The sequence below is a fragment of the Protopterus annectens genome, chromosome 16.part0 (genome assembly GCF_019279795.1).
Source record: "Protopterus annectens isolate FY-2018-M chromosome 16.part0, PAN1.0, whole genome shotgun sequence".
In the NCBI taxonomy this organism is placed as follows: Eukaryota; Metazoa; Chordata; order Ceratodontiformes; family Protopteridae; genus Protopterus; species Protopterus annectens.
The window spans coordinates 360,497,107-360,519,189 of NC_056750.1; the positions used below are offsets into that span (position 1 = coordinate 360,497,107).

Sequence of the window (22,083 nt, forward strand, 5' to 3'; positions counted from 1 at the left end):
AGGCACTGATTTGCCATGCTGTCAATAGCAGAAATGAATGCAGTGGCCTATCCACTTTGAAATAGTCTGCTTTGGGATAGGCTTTTCTTGTGATCCTGCAGCATATGCCACTAGAAGTTGTTCAGTCTTTCTGAAAGCTTTGGTTCTGTCCAAGTAGAAGCATAGCTGCCTGTGAATGTCCAAAGAATGCAGAAGTCTCTCACCCTTATTCTGTGGGTTTGGATAAAAGGTAGGCAAATGAATTGTTTGGTTAAGGGCCACACTGGACACTACCTTAGGCATAAATATAGGGTTTGTCCTCAGAGAAACCCTGTCAGGATGGAAAATGATAAAATGTTCCACAGCCATGAGTGCCTGTAACTCCGAGACTTGTCTAGCGGAGGTTATTGCTGGGAGCAGAGCTGTTTTCCAGGATAAGAAATTTATATCAGCTGCAGAGGCTGGCTCAAACAGAGGTAGTGTGAGTTTTTCCAAGACATAGTTGAGGTCCCAATCAGGTATTGGTGCTCTCCTTAGAGGTCTTATGTTTTTGGTCCATCTGAGGTACTGCCTTAGTAACGGATGAGAAAAAATAGGTGGTTCTGTATTGTAATGAGCTGAAATGGCAGAGGCATGAATTTTAATTGATGAAAAGGAAAGGCCTTTATCCAGCATCTCAGTTACGTATTTCAAAATCTGAGGAGTATTTGGGACAATCGTGTCAATACCTTGTGCCTGGTTCCAAGCACAGAAACTCTTCCATTTTTCTGCACAAGATTTTCTGGTGCTAGGCCTCATGGCCTCCAAAATAACATCCATCACTGCTTTAGAGAGAGGTGTGTCTTGAATGGCTACATTATCCGCCATGCTGCCAGGTTTAAGGTCCTGAGTTGGCTGCGCAGTATCTGTCTTGTTGGGTCAATAAGTGAGGAATTTGAGGTAATGTCCAAGCTGGGCATTGAGACAAGCTCTTTAGGATTGGGTACTAGTGCTGGCGGGGCCAGTCTGGGGCAATCAGTATCATTTTTGGCTTCTCTTGTCTGACCTTGCGGAGTACCTTGGGGAGGAGAGGCAGAGGAGGAAAGGCATATACTGTTAGGTTTTTCCACCTGAAAGATAGAGCATCCACCTTCCATGCTTGTTTGTGATGAGTCCTTGTGCAGAATCTCTGTAGTTGGCAGTTGTGAGGGGAGGCAAACAGGTCTATGTCCGGGCATCCAGAGTTCCTTGTTATCATGCTGAAAACTTATGGAACCAATTTCCACTCGTGGGGATCCATTAGGTTTCTGCTCAGTTCGTCTGCCAGAGTATTTATCCTTCCTGGCAGCAATTGTGCTTGCAGATGTACTTGGTAAGTCAATGCTGTGTCCCACAAGTTCATGGCTAGTCTGCAGAGGGGGTAGGAATGTGTGCCCCCCTGCTTGTTTATGTACAACATGACTGTAGTATTGTCCGTCTATGAGTACTTGTCCTGGATGAAGTAGATCCTTGAAGGCTGTCAGGGCATTTTGAACTGCTAGCATCTCTTTTTGATTGATATGTAGATGCATTTGACTTGCGGACTATGTGCCCTGAATACATCTTCCTGCCATATGGGCCCCCCAGGCATAATCTGATGCATCTGTTGTCAATGTCTGCCTGGCTGTGGGTAAGGTGAATGGCTGTCCTGTGTTGTGGTGCAGGCCTTGGCCCACCATTGAAACTCCTGTTGCAGGCAGGGAATGAGGATAATTATTGTTTCCAGGCTGTGGCAATGTTGAGTCCAAACACTTTTTAGATACCATTGAAGTTTCCTCATATGCAGTCTTGCATATGGAATTAGCAGAATGCAGGATGCCATGAAGCCCAAAGCCTGCAGAATTTTTCTTGCAGATAACTGGGTCTTTGTTGCCAACATTTTGAAATAAGTAGTCAGTTGTCTGTGTTTGTCTGGCATGAGACAAGCCATCTGGGCAGTTGTATTTAAGCTTGCACCCGGGAATATTATCTCTTGAGAGGGTACGAGTTTTGATTTCTTTTCATTTACTGTGTACCCTAGACCTGTTAGTAATGTTTTTACAAACGCCAGATGCTGTAGTAGAATGTCCTTGTTCTCTGCTTGAATAAGGCAGTCGTCCAAGTAAGGATATATTTGTATTCCTCTTTGTCTGCAAAATGCAATTACTGTTGCCAGGCATTTTGTGAAGACCCTGGGCACAGTAGATAAGCCAAAGGGCAGTGCAGAGAATTGGTAGTGCATTGAGCCAGCTATAAATCTGAGGTATCTTCTGCATGATTGTCTGATTGGGACATGCAGGTACGCCTCTTTTAGGTCTAAAGTCACAAGCCAAGCCTTCTTGCCCAGCATGGGCAGAAGCTGCTGCAGAGTTAACATTTTGAATTTTGGAATATCCAGAAATGTGTTTAGGATAGACAGGTCCAGTATTGGTCTCCAGGTGTTGTCCTTTCTGGGCACCAAGAATATCCTTGAGTAAAATCCTAGTCCCTGCTCTTGCTGTGGTACTTGCTGAATGGCCCTCATGTCCATAAGGGATGAAACTTGTTTTTGTGCCTCTGCCCATTGATTGTGTGGCAGGTCTGGCATACCGTTTGCCCTTGGCAGGGTGTGAAAGTGGAACGTGTAGCTTTGTGATACGATATTTAAGACCCATTTGTCCTGGATGATAATGTGCCAATTTTGTGAAAAACGTGCTAGTTTTCCCCCCAAAGGAGCTGTCAGAAGAAAAGTGTTTGGTGCTGGCAGGGGAAAGTCATTGAGACTGTTTCCTGTATGGCTGTGATTTTTCCTCTCCGCTTTTGGAGGTAGAAGCAACCCATTGTTTAGGCCTGTATGAGCCTTTGGGGCTGTGATCTGCCTCTTTGTGGCCTGTCTGACACTGGAAAGGACCAATTCTTTGTAGGCCAGTTCCTGCTAAATCTGGGAGGCTGTACCTGTAAGAAATTCTTGACTGTTTGCATAGATTTAGCTTTGTCCTCCATTTTCTTCAACACCTCTTCTGCTTTAACACCAAACAAGGTATCATGCTGTAATGGAGCATCTAATAGTTTTGCTTTAACATGATCGGGCAGATTCTGTTCTTTTAACCAAGCATGCCTCCTAATGACAGAACCCGTAACAGCGGCCCTGCAGGAGGCCTCTAGAGAATCAAAACAACATTGCAGAGTATGCTTTCCCACTTGTTCAGCTGCATGCAATAAATCCTGCATTTCTTTGTTTTCTGCACATTCTGAATTTGTCAACATTTTCTGTTTAAGCAGTGACATAAGATATTGCTGATATTTAAGCATATGAAACTGACAATTTAAAGTTCTTACAGCCAAGGTAGCAGAAGTATAAATCTTTTTCCCCCATCTGTCCAGGGCCCTTGAATCCCTATCAGAGGGGATAGGGTTTTTTGCAGTGGAAGCCTTGACCCCTTTGGGACCCCTGAGAGATAGTTTCTGGGTCAACAGCAGGGTTTTTATAAAGAAATGTATGTGAATCAGGAACCCTGTAGTATCTGTCTGGCTTAACAGGAGCTGGTGGTAAAGAATCAGGAGACAAACCAGACTCTGAAAATAGATCATCTACAATGTCTAAAACAGGAGGAATAGCAAGGGGCCTGTGCTGAGGTAATAAAAGGAAGTCTCTGAGCCTTTTCTTGGATTCTGAGTAATCTTGGCTCTCCCAGTGGAAATGCTCTCTCATAGTATGCAGGGTCTCCCCAAAAGAATAATCCTCAAGAGGAGAGGCTGAAGGGATAGTAGATTATTCAGCATTAGAATCCTCATAGGGAGGAAGAGAATATTCCTGTTCAGAAGAGGAATCAGAGGAAATGGAAACCTGATCTGAAGATTCATATTCTATCTCTTGCCTAGGCCTCTTATCAGGAGGTGGATGAGAACCCCTGATCAAAGTAATTAGGTCTTCGGCCATTTTACGCATCTGGTTTTTAGGCATGGAGGCCTGTCCAGGAGGAGGCTGTACTTGTTTTTTTGTCTTTAGAGATGCTTTGGTCTTTGCCTTTGAAGCTGAAGTTGGTTTCACATATAACTGCGTAGGCCTGAAAACACCCTCAGAAGCCGATGCCTGCTCAGCGGCTCCAGATCCATCTGAGGGAATAGTTTCCGAGTGTCTAATACCTTGAGTTTCCAGCAGCCTAGTCAGCTCCACGTGGGAGTCGGAAGCAGCCTGTGGCTCTGAGGTAGCAGGCGTCAGGGGCTGCGAAAGCACCTCACTGAGAACCTGCAAACCTGCGACAGGCCTAGCGGAAGCCTCAACGTCGGTTTTGGACCTCGGATGCCTGTCCTTTTCTTTTTCTTTGCGCTTTTTATAACTCCGGTAGTCAGCTGTTCTGACGGCAATATATAATTAAATCTTCTGCCAAAGTAATGAAATGCAAAATTGTACCGACGCTTAATAGTGCGCTGGTTAAATCTAGCACAAAACCGACAACTAGCAACATTGTGGTCAGGCCCTAGGCAAAGAATACAGTAAGAATGAAAATCCTTATGAGGTATTTGCTTCCCACAAGAAATACAATTATTAACTTTTTCTGACATCGGTCTGGAGCAAGAAAAAAGTTTCCCCAATGGGGTACTTAGCTTTAATGAAGACTTCGGATCTGAAATTCGAATTTGAAAATCTCAGGAGTCGGCCGACAGGCACTTGTGAACTGCTTTTGCTTCAGGCACCGCGCGGCAAGAAGGACTGAAGAAAATGGCATCGGCTGCATCTTTTATACCCCTGGCGCACTGACATCAGGGAGGAGGCACCAGCAACTGACGCCGGACCTAGACTTTGGAACTCAGGCCGACTGCGGGTAGCCTGCCAGCAGGATAACCCAATTGTAATGACTGCAACAGTGAAACACAATGAACATCAGCTATGTCTAGAAACCAAATCCTTCACCCTTCTGTGAGGGGGATCACTCACCAAGCTTTGGGGACAGTAGCTGAACAGTAACATGAGGACTGGCCAGGGTGATTCCACAAGCTTCACAAAATACCTAAGCTTAAGATGTCCAGTACTCACTTGTCTATAGCCATGTTCTTCAAGGGTGCCAGACTCGATGCAATAAAATAGTGCTCAATACTCTAATGTATAATCACTAGAATATAATTTCAGTATTTTACTTTCAAAGACTGAGACTCTGGTATTACAAAGATTTGTCTTTCTACCAAGATACAGCAATCTCGGAGTTGAGATATGTACGCATGCAGGAGGGATATGAGGAACACAGCAACCACTTTTTTTACAACATTTAGGACTTTCAAAAAAATCACTATTATTTGACAAAGGTACTGTTTTGTGATCACAGTCCAAGTGATATATTCATTTTCCCAGACTGCCTGAAGCTGTAACACCTGGTTTCTACAATGCCATCCAAGGCTAGGGGAGGAATTCCTGCAGAGTTGGGACTGTTGGCTTAGCTGAGGTACAAAGCTGATTGCTTTAGCAATTTTTTTTATCTGACTCTAATAGTGGAAGGGTAACCTGACCTTACATGCTACTGCACATGAAATACTGTGGTCACTTCTTGCACATGATCTACAGTTACTCTGAAATCACAGTGATAGTGTTATGCTCATCCAAAGTTAAGAGTCACTTAATGAAATGCTCAAGGCTCTGTGTTAGATGTTAAGTATCGTGACCAAGGAAACATTCAAGTGACTTTTCTCAGATCTTCATATAAAAAAAAAAAAAAAAAAAAAAAAGTAAAGTCATACAACTAATGAGCATGTATATCCTTGCTGCAGCAACTTGGATATAAGCAGTGAAATCATCAGAATTATACCGGGTTGTATGAAAGCTATCTGAAGACTGTGAGTAAACTGTCACAACAACTGTCCTGTCAGGAAAATCCTAGTGTCTGGGGCATGAACTAAGTCTAAAATGGCGCCTTACATGGAAAGCAATTTAAACACCATGGTTTCAAGAAAGACACCACATAGGTTATTTCACCAAACCTATCAATGGCAAACAGTTCCTTGTTAAAAGCAAACATTCAGATGTTGAAACCTCTTATGTTTATACTGTGAGAATGAAAAATGAAGTGACCTCCTTTTTTCCCCAAATGGTTGGAGAAATCAAGATATAAACAGATTCTGCCTTAAATTTTATGTATGTATGCATTTATTTATTTATTTTTGGAACAGAGGAATGGAATTAGGGTGTTTCTGGGATGCATGAATGTCATGTCTCAAGACGATTTAGAGAAGGAATAACCAAGGATTCCATCTACCCAAGTCACAAGTAAGCATAACTTCAGAGATGGACAAAGATACCCAAGAACGTCCATGGTATTCCTCATCATCTTGGCATGTTCCTCAAATAAGAAGGCCTCAGAGGAGTTAACACAGAAAAATGAGGAACAAAAATCATGTCAGTCCCTAGGAAAGGGACCTTGCAGATCTCATTTTAACACAGATCAAAGACTCAGAAGAGGAGGCATCTATTACTGCTATAGTACCTGTCATGTGGATTATGATCCACACCTCCATCAGAGTTTTCTGACAGCCAGAGGATGGTTTACCTTCATAATGCCGATCTCACTATGGTCGACCCCGCTTCTGGGAATACCAAAGTGTGAACATCCTGAACATCAAATTCCATATATCCAAATGGCAAAATTTCGCCCCCTTTTTGACCCATGGTAGCACTGGTTTGGAGGTGTGGAGCGGCCGGAAATGTTGAAATTTGAGATTTATTCAACTTTTTAAAAGTTTTGCGGTTCTGGATTCGCGGAAACAGTTAGACGATGTGGCCAGTCGATCATATGTGATCGGCGATATGAAGGTAAACCCCAGAAGACAAATAAAAGATACTGTTGCATTATGGAGACACATGCTGTTTCAATGCATGCCTAAAATCTTCCCCATTTGGAAAAACTGCATCTTAAAGCCCACTTCCAGCCAGTGCCAGAAGAAAACAACCCAGTATTTTTTTTAGCTACTTGCAGCAAAATATTTCCAATAAAGAGCTTAGTCACCTCCGGCATAATGAAAAGGGGTTCTCACAGAATAACTGGAATATAATCAGGTGACTTCAGCTCAACCTGGAAGGTGTTTTTATGTGTAGATGGAATCCTCAGATCTAGCGGGTGTCAGCTGAACTAAGAAATTCAATTCTCAAAACTGAAATTCAGCAAAGCACATTCTATGAAAATACATTCAACTACAAGTTCTGATTTCAGAAAAAAAATGGCACTGGGTATTGTAGGTCTGACCTATCCCAACCTTCCTAAACCTGATCATAAACACATTGACAACAAGGATGCAAAATCTCAAAGAAAGGGAAATTCTCTGTCAGATTTGGAATACTGTTACAGTAATCTAAGAAAGGACATTGATGTTAAACTGCCAACTCAAAATCTGTTCTTTCACAGACTGCCAGTTCAATAAACTAGCATTAATCAGAAAACATCTCTAAATCTATCTAAATACCATCTAGCCAATAAGCATAGTTATGCTACTTGGAGAGAGGCAGCCTTAGGTGCAAAGCATACAGCACCAAGAACAGATAGAATGCTTATTATTGGGAGTCATATCTTGAGACTTCATTCGGCACTACATGCAATGTCATGGATGAACTACACGACACATTAACATTCATAATATCTATCAAAATTCATTCTCAAGAATGGAGACCAAAGAGCAGCTCAACAGCTAGGACCACAGAAGACATTCTCCACTATCATCTTGTCAGTCATTGGTCAAGTGATTGAAGATGCAAACCTTATTGTAAACCTCACAGTAATAAAGGACTACCCAGTGAGAGGCCAACATTCATACGCAAGTCTGGCCAAGTTGTTTTTGGCCAAGCCTACTATTTTTGCTTCTAATCCTTGACTACCTGCCTTATGCCAGGTGAACCTAGGTTGGTTTTCCTTTGAATAATGGTGTTTTCTGTGTTATTGCCTTACAATCTCTGTAAGCAAAAAAAAAAAAAGACTACAAGCTTTGTCCAGCAGTGGTTACAAACAGCAAAATTATATAAAACTGGTACTGATGAGAGTTGAGAATGTTTTATTTTATTTTGAATTTGCTAATCGGGTAGAGCACTGATCCATTGGACATATTTCAGTCACTGCCTGGGGTAAACACAGTAGTAATGTGACATTATATACATTATACACAGGGTAAATGACAAAATGCAACATATACATATATGGTATACAAAATGAATATCATAGTTGGCTTGAGGGTATCAAGGAAAAAGATCCATTTTATACACAGTGACTGAAAAAATACAATATATACATGCATTATACAGAAATCAAAGGTGTAATGCTAAAAAAATCACAATTAAAAATCAGTTAGAGAAAGTTATGCAGAGGGAAGATGGGTATGAAGAGGTTAAATTATATGACTAGAGAGACGTTAGTTACATTAAGTACATCATACTGAAGAATTGGACTATAATCCTAGAAGATAACAGAATTAATAAAGTGCTGGAGTCATGACCACATTTCACATATAGAGGAGGCCCAAATTTGAAAAGCCTTTTAGAAAGACAGAGCCACGAGCATACACTTAGAAATGGTATGGGTAAATGTGGACACTGTCAGCAGTGCAAGTACATAAAATTAGGAAAGCAGTATACCATTAGAGATAGACAATATGTAATAAGAGGAAAGTATACTTGTGATACCCAGGGAGTAGTATATGTGGCATTATGTGAATTTTGCCCATCATTTTATATAGGCAAAACAGAAAGAAAGCTGAAGCAAATAATTTATGAGCACCAATATAATATTCAAAAGGGAATTCTGACACATGCCCTGGCTAAGCACATAGCCGAGAATCCAACACATAAGTTTGCCTTTACAATAGTTCAGAAAGTTGAACCTAATCTAAGAGGGGGACCATGGGAATTGATTAGAGGAATGTGAACTTATGTGGCAAATTCAGACATCAGCACATACACCCCCTTGGCTGAATGAATATGCTTCTATAAAATGTATATTAAAGTTAAAAGCATTTTCTAGATAAAATGTTAGCTTAAAGAATATGTTTTTAATCTAATACTTTCGCTATTAAGTTTATTAGATTAGTATAGGTTATATTTATACACAAATTGTTTATCGTATCTAACTTACATTTTTTACATACGTTTTTTAGATATTTAATTATTTATGCAAGTCATGGATTTACATGGTATTTATATAATGAAAGATAGTTAGGGTCGTTTAGAGGTGCCTATCATTTTGTCTGATTTTTCTGAATTTTCGATATTTAGATTGAATATAAATACAAACAAAAAGTTTTTGTAATAGTAAGTATTTTATGATTTTATATATTTATTAGGGGTTTTTAATAACATGTAAAAACAAGTTTTTTATACTGTTGCCATAGCTTCTAAGGCATTGTAATAAATTTTAAGTCAGGAAGCAAGGGCACTTTAAATATGTAGTAGTTTTAACTAATGGCACAATCAAGGATTTAACTGTTTAATTGTTTAATTATGTTGAATGTGAGTATAAAATGGAGGCTTTTATGGCTGTTGTGTTGTCTGATGAAGTTGGGGCATTTGCCTCGACGAAAGCGCTTACAATAAATTGGTCTTTCTGAAGTTTAAAGCAGCTAACTTGCTTTTTTGTTGTTTTTTACCAAGTTAGTAAAGTGCACAGCTTGTAGTTGTTCGTAATGACAAGCGAGGCTGAAAGTACTTCACAATCTTTATTTTCTCAACATGATACTATTTCAATCAACAGTACCTCTGAAGAGAATGCCGTGGGGAACCTTACTATTTTAGTACAGCAACTGCTTAAACGAGTGGATGTGCTATCTAAGAACATTGAGAAAAGGAATTATGGAAGATTCCAAACTTCCTCTAGGACATCTGAAAATCTGAGAGCAAGCTGACAAGGTTTAACATATCCACAAATCAAAAAGTACAATTGAAAACCAAAAAGCAAACCAACCCGGCAAGTCAGGACCCGAAATCCAGCAGCAGTGATAATCCACTAAGTTGTATTAAATAGCGGTAGCCAAATGTTTCTGTGCTTTGCTTCCAAACACCCCCTACTACTCCAATTCAACAATCGAAATAATCCTTATTTCGATTGTTGAATTGGAGTAGTAGGGGGTGTTTGGAAGCAAAGCACAGAAACATTTGGCTACCGCTATTTAATACAACTTAGTAGATTATCACTGCTGCTGGATTTCGGGTCCTGACTTGCCAAGTTGGTTTGCTTTAAGGTTTAACATATGCAAATGTTTCTAGTGGCTCTTTGAATCCTGGGCTGAGCCGTTCTTCACCTGGAAATAGTACACAAATTGCTATGGAGTCAGGTATGGTACCTTCTAATGGGGCTAATGTGCACAATGACCTGACTCCTAGTTTAAATGAACAAATGGACTAATAATGCTCCTAACACAGTGCCTGCTATGGGGGAATATTTAAAAAATACCTATTTTTTTACGATTACAAGTTCTAATGGTAATGTTAGCAGCTCTATGGAGTTGCCTATATTAACTCAACTTACAGAATTTGACACTAAATTGTTCAGGTGTCAGAAATTGCAACTGGAAGTATCATACTTCCGTGAATATATCACCAAGTGTATTGTCCCTAAAGGGTTGTGCCAATGGCGTTATCCAGTTGGCCTTATAAATAAATCTCCTGCTCACTGTGACTTGATTCAGCTTTTTGATCGCCATGGATTTGAATTTTTAGAGCTGTTAATTAAACAATATACAGTTCAAATTGATGCACTAAAAACCAAACTCGAATTTTTAGAGCATAATATTACTACTAACCCAGAGTTTGTACGCTATAAATATGACTATGCTCGTATTTATACTAGCATTGTTTCTAGTATAAATAAAGCAATAGAGATAAAAAAGAAGAACATTTTCCATGACATCAATGAATATTCCAAAGGAATAGCTTACCCCCCCCCCTGATGCGAATAAACCAATCAGTAGTTTGACCGAGGGGGAATGACAACACATATTGGACAATGGAGCTAATGGGGTAGAGCTTGAAGTGACACAAGGTGATTTAAATGACCAACCACAAACAACAACTTTGCGCTGAAGTGAAAGAATAAGAGATGGCAACCAGCAACGAGCAAGTACGCAAGGTAATGACCAAGGGAATGATGGTAACAACAGAAATAATCAGGATTTTCGGGGACGCCAGCAGAACCAACAAGGCCAGTGGAGGAGCAACAACAGGAACCGGGGAACGCAACGGAGACGCCAGAATTATCGCAAAAGATGACAAGGGAAGAACAAAGTTTGAAGATACATGTGAGTTCTTTGCAAGATTTTAAAATATTTAATTACTCTGTTCTGGACATTGATGTAAATATGGTGGATACTTTTGCTAAGGGGCTTACCTTTGTCCCTGATAGAAAAGCTGATCTTACAATGACTATTGTGGACCTTAAACTGTTTGTAAGGAAATTAAATCTAACAGCTTTGATGTGGCCCAATTCTTTAATGAATAGTAGTTTTAGGATTTCAAGTTTATTTAACCCACCCCTCCATGAGTCTCTTGCTTTCTCTGAACGTGTTTGTGAAATGGATTTAAGGGCTATGTTTGACAGCAAAAATAGTATATCACTGTATAAACATAAAACACAAAGAAATTTTACACAAGAAGAAATTGATTTTTTGCAGTTGTTAATATTGTGTCACATTAGGGCTATGAAACTGGACAAGGGAGGAGGGTTGGTGTTTATGAATCAAGATATGAATATTAATAAAATGCTTGAACATTTAAGAAGTGAAACTTATGAACATGTCAGCTTAAATGAACTTAATGGGGCATATAAAAGAATTCACAATGTTTTAAATTATCTGTTTTTGGAATCATGTATTACTATTGACATCCTAAAATATTTGAATATGCCAGCACCAGTTATACCAACTCTATTTGGGTCTCCTAAGATACATAAAAATTTAAATGATCCACCTCTCAGGCCCATAGTAGATGGGAGGGAGTTGATTACATACGCATGTGCAAAATACACAGATAACAAATTGAAGCCCTATCTAAGAACTGAAACACAAATTTGTTCTGATTCATGGGGGTTTTTAGAAGGCATTAATAATTTAGAATATAATACTGAGTTTACCTTCTTAACTGTGGATATAAAGGACCTCTATACCGTAATTCCATAAACGCTTGGAATGCAATGGGTTAGGGAGTTCCTACATTTAAAAGGAGCTAGAAATTTGGACATCTATGTGATTGAAACACTACTAGAACTAGTGTTATCAAATAATTTCATGTACTTTAATGGAGACCTTTATTTGCAGAAAACAGGGGTGGCCATGGGCTCACCTTGTGACGGCAGTTTTTCCAATTACGTAATGGCATTTTGGGAAAAGCATTTCCTTTTTAGTAATAACATCTACAAGGATAATGTAGCATGGTACACAAGGTACCAAGATGACGTGTTTTTTGTGTGGAAGGGCCAAACAAGCATGGTAGATGAATTTATTACAAAAATAACCGAGTTTACCAATTTCTTAGAATTCACATACCAGGTGGAAATGGATTCTATCAGTTTTCTAGATATTCGGATAACTAAGGATAAAAGTAATAATAGGTATAGAACAACCATTTATAGAAAGCCCACCTATTCAAATGCCTTTCTGCACTTTACAAGCTGTCACCCATATTTTCAAAAGAAAGCTGCTGTAAAGGGCCAAATAGTAAGGTCAGCCAGAATGGTTTCTGCAGATAGTGATTACATATTGGCATGTGCAAATTTGAAAGACATGTTTCTTAAAAGGGGGTACCCAGAACCTTTGCTTACACACATTATAGATGAAGTTAACTTTAAAAGAACTTCCGGCCATTTTAGACCCATAGTACAAAATGGCTACCAAGCTAACTATAGGGGTGATGATATACAAAATCCTGTTGAAACAGAACACATGGGTACTCAACCAAGAACAGTTAGCAATGTAACAGCTAGTCTATTGATTACATATTCCCTAGACGTTAGTTACATTAAGGACATCATACTGAAGAACTGGACTATAATCCTAGAAGATAACAGAATTAATAAAGTGCTGGAGTCATGACCACATTTCACATATAAAGGAGGCCCAAATTTGAAAAGCCTTTTAGAAAGACAGAGCCACGAGCATACATTTAGAAATGGTATGGGTAAATGTGGACACTGTCAGCAGTGCAAGTACATAAAATTAGGAAAGCAGTATACCATTAGAGATAGACAATATGTAATAAGAGGAAAGTATACTTGTGATACCCAGGGAGTAGTATATGTGGCATTATGTGAATTTTGCCCATCATTTTATATAGGCAAAACAGAAAGAAAGCTGAAGCAAATAATTTATGAGCACCAATATAATATTCAAAAGGGAATTCTGGCACACGCCCTGGCTAAGCACATAGCCGAGAATCCAACACATAAGTTTGCCTTTACAATAGTTCAGAAAGTTGAACCTAATCTAAGAGGGGGACCATGGGAATTAAGATTAGAGGAATGTGAACTTATGTGGCAAATTCAGACATCAGCACATACACCCCCTTGGCTGAATGAATATGCTTCTATAAAATGTATATTGAAGTTAAAAGCATTTTCTAGATAAAATGTTAGATTAAAGAATATGTTTTTAATCTAATACTTTTGCTATTAAGTTTATTAGATTAGTATAGGTTATATTTATACACAAACTGTTTATCGTACCTAACTTACATTTTTACATACATTTTTTAGATATTTAATTATTTATTATGGATTTATATGGTATTTATATAATGAAAGATAGTTATGGTCCTTTAGAGGTGCCTATCATTTTGTCTAATTTTTCTGAATTTTCGATATTTAGATTGAATATAAATACAAACAAAAAGTTTTTGTAATAGTAAGTATTTTATGCTTTTAAAATATTTATTAGGGGGTTTTAATAACATGTAAAAACAAGTTTTTTATACTGTTGCCATAGCTTCTAAGGCATTGCAATAAATTATAAGTCAGGAAGCAAGGGCACTTTAAATATGAAGTAGTTTTAACTAATGGTTCATAGGTAGGTACTAGGCTATCGGCTTTCGCCACCCAAGAAAATTATTCTCCTGTGCCCCTGTCGAGCAGAGCCAAAGAAGTGCTCCCCGGGGTGAATTTCCCATTTCCCAATCAAGGATTTAACTGTTTAATTAATGTTGAATGTGAATATAAAATGGAGGTTTTTATGGCTGTTGAGTTGTCTGATGAAGTTGGGGCATTTGCCTCGATGAAAGTGCTTACAATAAATTGGTCTTTGTGAAGTTTAAAGCAGCTAACTTGATTTTTTGTTGTTTTATGACTAGAGAGATTGCATTTACATTTCCCTGGAGACCTAAAATGTGCTTTTTATTCTGATCAGAAAATAGGTAAGAACTGTGATTTTTAATAAAAAAAATGTAGAGATTTTCACAGTTTGGGACAAAGGACTGAGAAAAAATGGTCTGTGCAGTGAAGTCTAGTTTGTGGATGTTTGTGCAGAGGACATGAGTGGTTAAAGCTTCTAAGGTATGTTGGTGCTTCTTTGAATAGTGTGGAGGCTAGTGTGGGGGACATTTTATTCTTAAGTTTAAGAAGATAAGAGAAAAGTAGAAAGTCAGCAAGTTATTTCACAGGTAGGCAAGTAGCTTTTTCAATGGTGTTACAGTGATGTTCATTTCTTGGTGACAGAGTACGGACTCTGTAAATGGCATTTGAAATGGACTGAATGGTAGATAAATGGCTACAGCAAGTAGTGGAAGACATTTTCTATGGGATTTCTACATGGTCTGGACAGAAAGGGGGAGATCCTATTAGTCCAGGACAGGAGAGAGATGACTTGTGTGCGTGTGTGTGCTGTTTAGTTAGAGTTGGAAATTTAGGAATGGGTCCAACAAAATCTTAGGTATTTGAATGAAATGACATTTTTAACAATGTTAAGATGCTCAAGGATTTTTACAGACCTACAGATAGAAGCAAGCTTTTTGCCTGGTGCCAAAAATATATATATTTTGCATTAGAGGAGTTTAGCAGTAATTGTTTATCGATGACCCATTAAATAAGGGCATGAAAATCAGGCTGAGGTTTGAGTTCAAGAGAAGAGCCAAGAGTGGTTAGATTGTGCCAACAGCAAAAAACAGGAGAGGAAGACAGGGTAAACCAAAATGAAGTTTGCTAATGTAGATAGAAATAAGGAGATGTGTCAGAATACATCCTTGGGTGGGACACCTTTCTGCAGCTGGACTGATGTAGAAGTTGATAAATTGAAATTCACTGAGAAGTGGCAGTTAGAGAGAGAGTGTTCGAACAAGAGTAGTGTGTGATCACTAATGTTTATTTTATTGAGATGGTCTAAGGGAAATGAATGACCAACAAGATCAAAGGCCCTGGTGAGGTCAATAAAATTGCCTCCAGTAACTCGGCCTTTGTCCATTCAATGAAGAATGCTGTCACTGAATGACCAAATAAATGTGGATGCACTGTGACAAGTTCAAAAGCTGTGCTGCTTTTAAGAAAGAGAATGCGGCATTGGTTGATCTACTGAATGAGTTGTAAATAAAGTATTTTTTCATGAATCTTTCTTGGGGTAGGAAGAAAAGAAAAGAAATAGGATGAAAGTCAGAAGGACTAGGTTTCTTAAGGAGAGGTTTTACAATGGCATTTTTCCAGATATTAGGCATAATGTTAAGTGTAATACATAGGTTGTAAATGTGTTTCACTAGGGTCTATATTAATTAATCAAAGGTTCACTTCAGTGAGCCTTTCTCCATCGAACCCTAACCATTGAATGTTCATCGAAAAAAAATTTAAACAGGGACACTAAGTATTTGGCCAAAACAATACTGGAACAGACACCACAATATGTAAAACCCACCAAAGTGGCTTCACCCACCACACCTCCCAGTGTGGGGGGCTGCAACCTAAACTATATATACCAACTCAGAGATCACACTACAGTGGGGAAAAGGGCAGATTTGTGCTGCTGGTCAACTGCTTCCTTTCCCTACATAAATTTTTCACAGATATGAACATTCGCTGAAATTAATGTTCAGTCATCAGAGTTCGATGAAAAATGGTTCGCTGAAGTGAACCTTCAATGAATTAATACAGACCCATGTCAATGAGATTATGATGCTGTCGGTACAGTGATAAACCATAGCTGAAGGTTGTCTCCACCGGGAAGGAGGGCTATCAATTTTAATCTGTTCAAGCAGAGGATGAATGCCTTTAGAAGTGATAGTTCTGAAGCAGAATGAAGGAATGCATGGAGGGGAGATAGGAATGTTAGATGCAGTTTAGAACTGGCTAGAGAAAGGGCTGGGAAAGTTGATGAAATGAGAAATGAAGTCAGAGGACGAAAGTTGAGATGAATTCATGGAGGGAAGATTCTTTCTTCCTCTAAAACAGCTGATCTCTTTCCAGAAGTTTTTGAGCGACTTTACTAATAAGGTTTGGTATGATTTCATAAGGTGACTTTTGTGATGGCATACAGCTTGCATAGCAAAGTTGCGTAGCTGGGTGTAGAGCTGTTTATAGTACTAGGAAGTGTAAATGTACTGTAAATGTCTGAGGTATAACAGATTAAAGATAGCATTGAACTTGAAGATGGCATTTCATAGGTTTAGCTAGCTTAGCCCAAAACGTTTCCATTACCACATAAAAGTACTTACATCCATTATAAAAGCAAACACCAGATTCAGAAAATGTACTGGAACTGGTAACTTTGGTAGCAAAAACTTTTTTTATCTCAAAATACAGGAAATCTTAAGTGCTGGCCATGGCATTTGAGAACATGGAGACTAATTTTCATGGTTGTTGAACAAGAAAAGAAGGAGATCCAATGGGTTAAGACTCACTTCATAAGTCTTTCTATGTAAAATCATATAATGCACAAAACACAACCAAACCATTCTCTGTCGCATCTTGTTGTAGTAAATAACCAAGTATAAATCTTTTCAATTAGATTTATTTATGAAGAAAGGTGACAAAACAAATCCACATTATTAATACTAAATAAAGATCAGCCATACCTTTTCGATGTCATCTAATGTTTTGTAGTACTTTGATTCAGTTTCTTGAATTTCCAGCTGACAGCAATTTCTTTTGTCATCTTCTGTCATTCCTAGTTTCTGTGTACCACAATTATAATTACTACACATTTCTCACAAAGTAGGCACTTCTATTTTATATGTCAGAACATTTTTACATACATGATGAATGTGTTTATATAAAAGTTTTAAAAAGAAGACAGACAGAATCACATTTTGGTAAAGAACAAGGAAAAAAAGGTTAAAAGAAATACATTAAAGATTCTGAGGTAATAAATCCTTTCATAACTTTAATACAGTTCTTCAAAAAGTACAGTTGTATACACTTACCATAAATGTAGATATTCAAGTGTATTCACTGTTGCAGTCATCACATTTGGGTTATCTGCCTGCAGGTAGCCCTCAGCCGGCCTGAATACCAGAGTCTTGGGATTTCTGCATCGGATGCTGTCGCTTCTTCCTTGACGTCAGGTCATCAGGGGTATAAAACATGCAGCAGATGCCATTACATTAGTTTTTCTTGCCTCAGATGTCAGGTGCCCCCACAATAGGAAGAAATTATATGGTATGGTACACCCCCAGAAAAAGCAAATACACATGACATAATATATGCCAAACAAGAAGGAAAGGTAGAGCCAAGAGAAATCAAGGGGCTGGAGGGAGGGTAACCACGACTGCAACAGTGAATACAATCGAACATCTAAATTTATGGTAAGTGTACACAACTGTTCTATGTTCTTCGTGTTTCACTGTTGCAGTCATCACATTTGGATTGATTCCCAAAGCTAAGGAAGGGAGGAGGAAGTTAAAGAGCATTAGGGCCAGCTATTAATCCCTGCAAGACTGCAGTGGCAAATCCAGCTGTGAATTTAGAAAAGATAGGCAAGTGGTAATGCTTGGTGAAGGTATGTACAGAGCTCCAGGTAGCAGCTTCTAGGATGTCCCTGGTAGAGACCCCTCTCAGAAATGCCACAGAGGTAGATGCAGCCCTGGTGGAATGTGATCTTATGCCCTATGGGGTAGGTTTTCCAATGGTGCTTGTAGCAGAAATTAATGCAATGGGCTATCCATTTGGAAATGGTTTGCTTTGAAATAGCCTTCCCCTCTGCCCCTGCAGCAAAGCTAACTAGCAGCTGTTCAGATTTTCTGATAGGCTTAGTCCTGTCCAAATAGAATATAAGTAGTCTGTGCACATCCAGAGAGTGCAGTATTCGTTTCCCTGTGTTTTGTGAATTAGGAAAAAAGTAGGCACATGAATGGACTGATTTAGGGCCACAGAAGACACCACCTTGGGCATAAATTAAGGATTAGTCCTGAGGGAAACCCTGTCCACATGGAAGATAATGAAGGGTTCCAGTGCCATGAGGGCCTGTAATTCAGACACTCTTCTAGCTGAAGTAATGGCTAGAAGGAAGCCTGTTTTCCAAGAAAGAAATTTCAACTCTGCTGTAGCATCTGGTTCAAAGAGGGAACGCTGACACCACACTGTGTAGCTTGAGAAACTGAAAACAATGAAGCAAACTCGTGCAAACCAGCAGGACAAAGTAAAACCACTTTTAATAACAGTTGAGCGCTTTCACCTGTTACAATACAGGCTTCCTCAAAACAAAAAAAACATTCTGAATTGCAGCCCTTAAATAGATGTTTTGGCTCCAAAATTTTTAAAGCAACATACTCCACTAAAACTTTCTGCATAAACAACAAACAAAAACATTCCAAAATGAATAGGTGACAGAAATAAACAATTATATTATAAATACATATGTATCCTATAAAATGTAATACACACATTCCTCTGAAATTCATATTTGTTAAAAACATATGTTTCTATAAAAGCACTGACTCAACTTATTTATAAACACTTTGACACTAGCATATTTTGTATAGCAGAGGTTTAATAGACAGTGATTCATTCAAACCTGGGGGTGAGGCAGCATCAGTAAAAATTTGCTACCACATTTCTCTATAAGGCAGCCAACTCTTATAGTCTCCCCCCCAGGGTCTATTTGAATAAGGTCAATAATACTAAAAGTGAATTTATGTTCAGAACCCTCTTGTTTAATGTGCTTATATAGGGCATTCTTCTCATCTCTCTTTCTAATAGAGTAAAAATGACCGCATATTCTTTTGTTCAGCTGTCTCTGAGTCTTCCCAATGTAGAAAGCAGGACAAGCTGAACATAGTGCGATATATATGACAAGTTTAGTAGTACAATACCCTGCCTTGAATCTAATAGAAGTGTTGGTAGTGTTACCTAACCTAGTGCCTTGACTGTTGTTAATAGCAAAGCACCAGTTGCATCTACCACACTTCTGTGTAGATCTAGAAGTGTTAGAAGTCAGAAACATTGTATTTTCTAACAACCTTTTCAAGTTCATACCCATTTTATTTACAAAGTGGGGTTTATCCCCTAAAATGTTGGATATAGAAGCATCCGTCGTAATAATAAACCAACTTTTGTTAACCAATTGCCTCATCTTATAACTACAAGGACCATATTCGATTACACAAGCTTTATTTAAATCACTACAACCAACTCTAGCAAGGGTAACAACATTATTACCTTGAGAATTTATTCCTAACAAAGGTGTGTACCTAGAACCCCAGCCTTGAATAACCTGCTTACTTACATTTTATCTTAGTTTGATGTCATAGACCTTTTCTCCTGCATCCCCAAAAGTGAGGGGTTAGAAGCATTTAATCGTAGTATTACTAAATATGCAGGGTTGGATTGGGATAAGATATGGTTGATTACAGAATGATGAGTATGGTATTGGACAACAACTTTATCTTTTTTGAAGGAGAGATTTTTAAACAAACTAAGGGTGTAGCTATGGGTGCTGCGTGTACCCCCATTTTTGCTAATATGGTCATGCTCGACTGGGAGGAGTCTGTAGTGTTCACCAGTGACATCTATCTTCACATCAAATATTATACTCGTTACCTTGACGATATATATATATATATTATGGGATGGTGACACTGAGACATTGACTGAATTTATAGAATATATTAACACCAGTAGTTCTTATTTGAAATTTACACACGCATTCAGTCATGATGGTCTGGCATACCTTGACACCCTCGTCTCCCCGGCTAATTGTGGGTTTAAATCTAGAATATACAGGAAACACACTTTTTCTAACAATTATCTTGAATATTCTAGTAATCATCCAAAAAGTCTTTTAAGGAACATCTACAAGGGACAGTTGATTAGAGCAGTTAGAATGACTTCAGACTACATAGATATGATAGCTGAAGTTGGGTATATTACGGCTATGTTCAGTGATAGAGGTTATGACCTTGGTATGATGCAAAATGTAAGTAAGCAGGTTATTCAAGGCTGGGGTTCTAGGTACACACCTTTGTTAGGAATAAATTCTCAAGGTAATAATGTTGTTACCCTTGCTAGAGTTGGTCGTAGTAATTTAAATAAAGCTTGTGTAATCGAATATGGTCCTTGTAGTTATAAGATGAGGCAATTGGTTAACAAAAGTTGGTTTACTATTACGGCGGATGCTTCTATATCCAACATTTTAGGGGATAAACCCCACTTTGTAAATAAAATGGGTATGAACTTGAAAAGGTTGTTAGAAAATACGATGTTTCTGACTTCTATCACTTCTAGATCTACACAGAAGTGTGGTAGATGCAACTAGTGCTTTGCTATTAACAACAGTCAAGGCACTAGGTTAGGTAACACTACCAACACTTCTATTAGATTCAAGGCAGGGTATTGTACTACTAAACTTGTCATATATATCGCACTATGTTCAGCTTGTCCTGCTTTCTACATGGGGAAGACCGAGAGACAGCTGAACAAAAGAATATGCGGTCATTTTTACTCTATTAGAAAGAGAGATGAGAAGAATGCCCTATATAAGCACATTAAACAAGAGGGTTCTGAACATAAATTCACTTTTAGTATTATTGACCTTATTCAAATAGACCCTAGGGGGGGAGACTATAAGAGTTGGCTGCCTTATAGAGAAATGTGGTAGCAAATTTTTACTGATGCTGCCTCACCCCCAGGTTTGAATGAATCACTGTCTATTAAACCTCTGCTATACAAAATACGCTAGTGTCAAAGTGTTTATAAATAAGTTGAGTCAGTGCTTTTATAGAAACATATGTTTTTAACAAATATGAATTTCAGAGGAATGTGTGTATTACATTTTATAGGATACATATGTATTTATAATATAATTATTTATTTCTGTCACCTATTCATTTTGGAATGTTTTTGTTTATTGTTTATGCAGAAAGTTTTAGTGGAGTATGTTGCTTTAAAATTTTTGGAGCCAAAACATCTACTTAAGGGCTGCAATTCAGAATGTTTTTTTGTTCTGAGGAAGCCTGTATTGTAACAGGTGAAAGCGCTCAACTGTTATTAAAAGCGGTTTTACTTTGTCCTGCTGGTTTGCACGAGTTTGCTTCATTGTTTTCAGTTTCTCAAGCTACATAGTGTGGTGTCAGCGTTCGCCTTTTTGCTTGTTTTATGGTGTACTTTCAACGCTTGGATTATCTTGCTGGTTCAAAGAGGGAAGAGTGAGTTTTTCCAATACAAAGTTAAGGTCCCAGGCTGGAGTGGGAGCTCTCCTGCGGGGTCTTAAATTTTTGGCCCCTCTAAAGAATTGCTTTAGCAAGGGGTGAGAGAAGAGGGGTGGCTGAGTATTATAATGTGCTGAAATGGCAGAGGCATGAATTTTAATTGACGAGAAGGATAGACCCTTGTGAAGCATTTCTGTTAAGTACTGTAGAATATGAGGTAAGCTGGGCACCACTGTGCCCATCCCCTGAGCTAGGCTCCAGGAAAAGTAACTTTTCCACTTTTCAGCATAGGATTTTCTAGTACTAGGCCTCCTTGCCTCCAGAATGACATCCAGTACCTGCTTACTGAGGGATGCTAGGGGAGAGCTCAAGGAATTAGCCAGGCTGCAAGGTTCAGGGTTTGAAGCTGAGGGTGCAGAATCTGGCCCACCTTCTGGGACAGCAGGGAAGGGGTCAGAGACAGGTGCCAATGTTGTAGCAGTGTCATACTGCACAAGAGGGGGTACCAGTGCTGGCGTGGCCAGTCTGGTGCAATCAGTATTGTCCTTCGCTTGTCC

At 38.7% G+C, this 22,083-nt stretch overlaps 1 protein-coding gene across 1 annotated transcript in view; it reads right to left on the reverse strand.

The window, feature by feature from the left end:
• VAV2 (vav guanine nucleotide exchange factor 2) overlaps nt 1-22,083 on the reverse strand; it is a 3,316,635-nt gene that overhangs the window by 1,221,494 nt on the left and 2,073,058 nt on the right. The window contains exon 7 of the mRNA XM_044058536.1: nt 16,958-17,056. Within this exon, the coding sequence (XP_043914471.1) occupies nt 16,958-17,056 (99 nt within the window). The remainder of the gene's footprint in view (nt 1-16,957; nt 17,057-22,083) is intronic.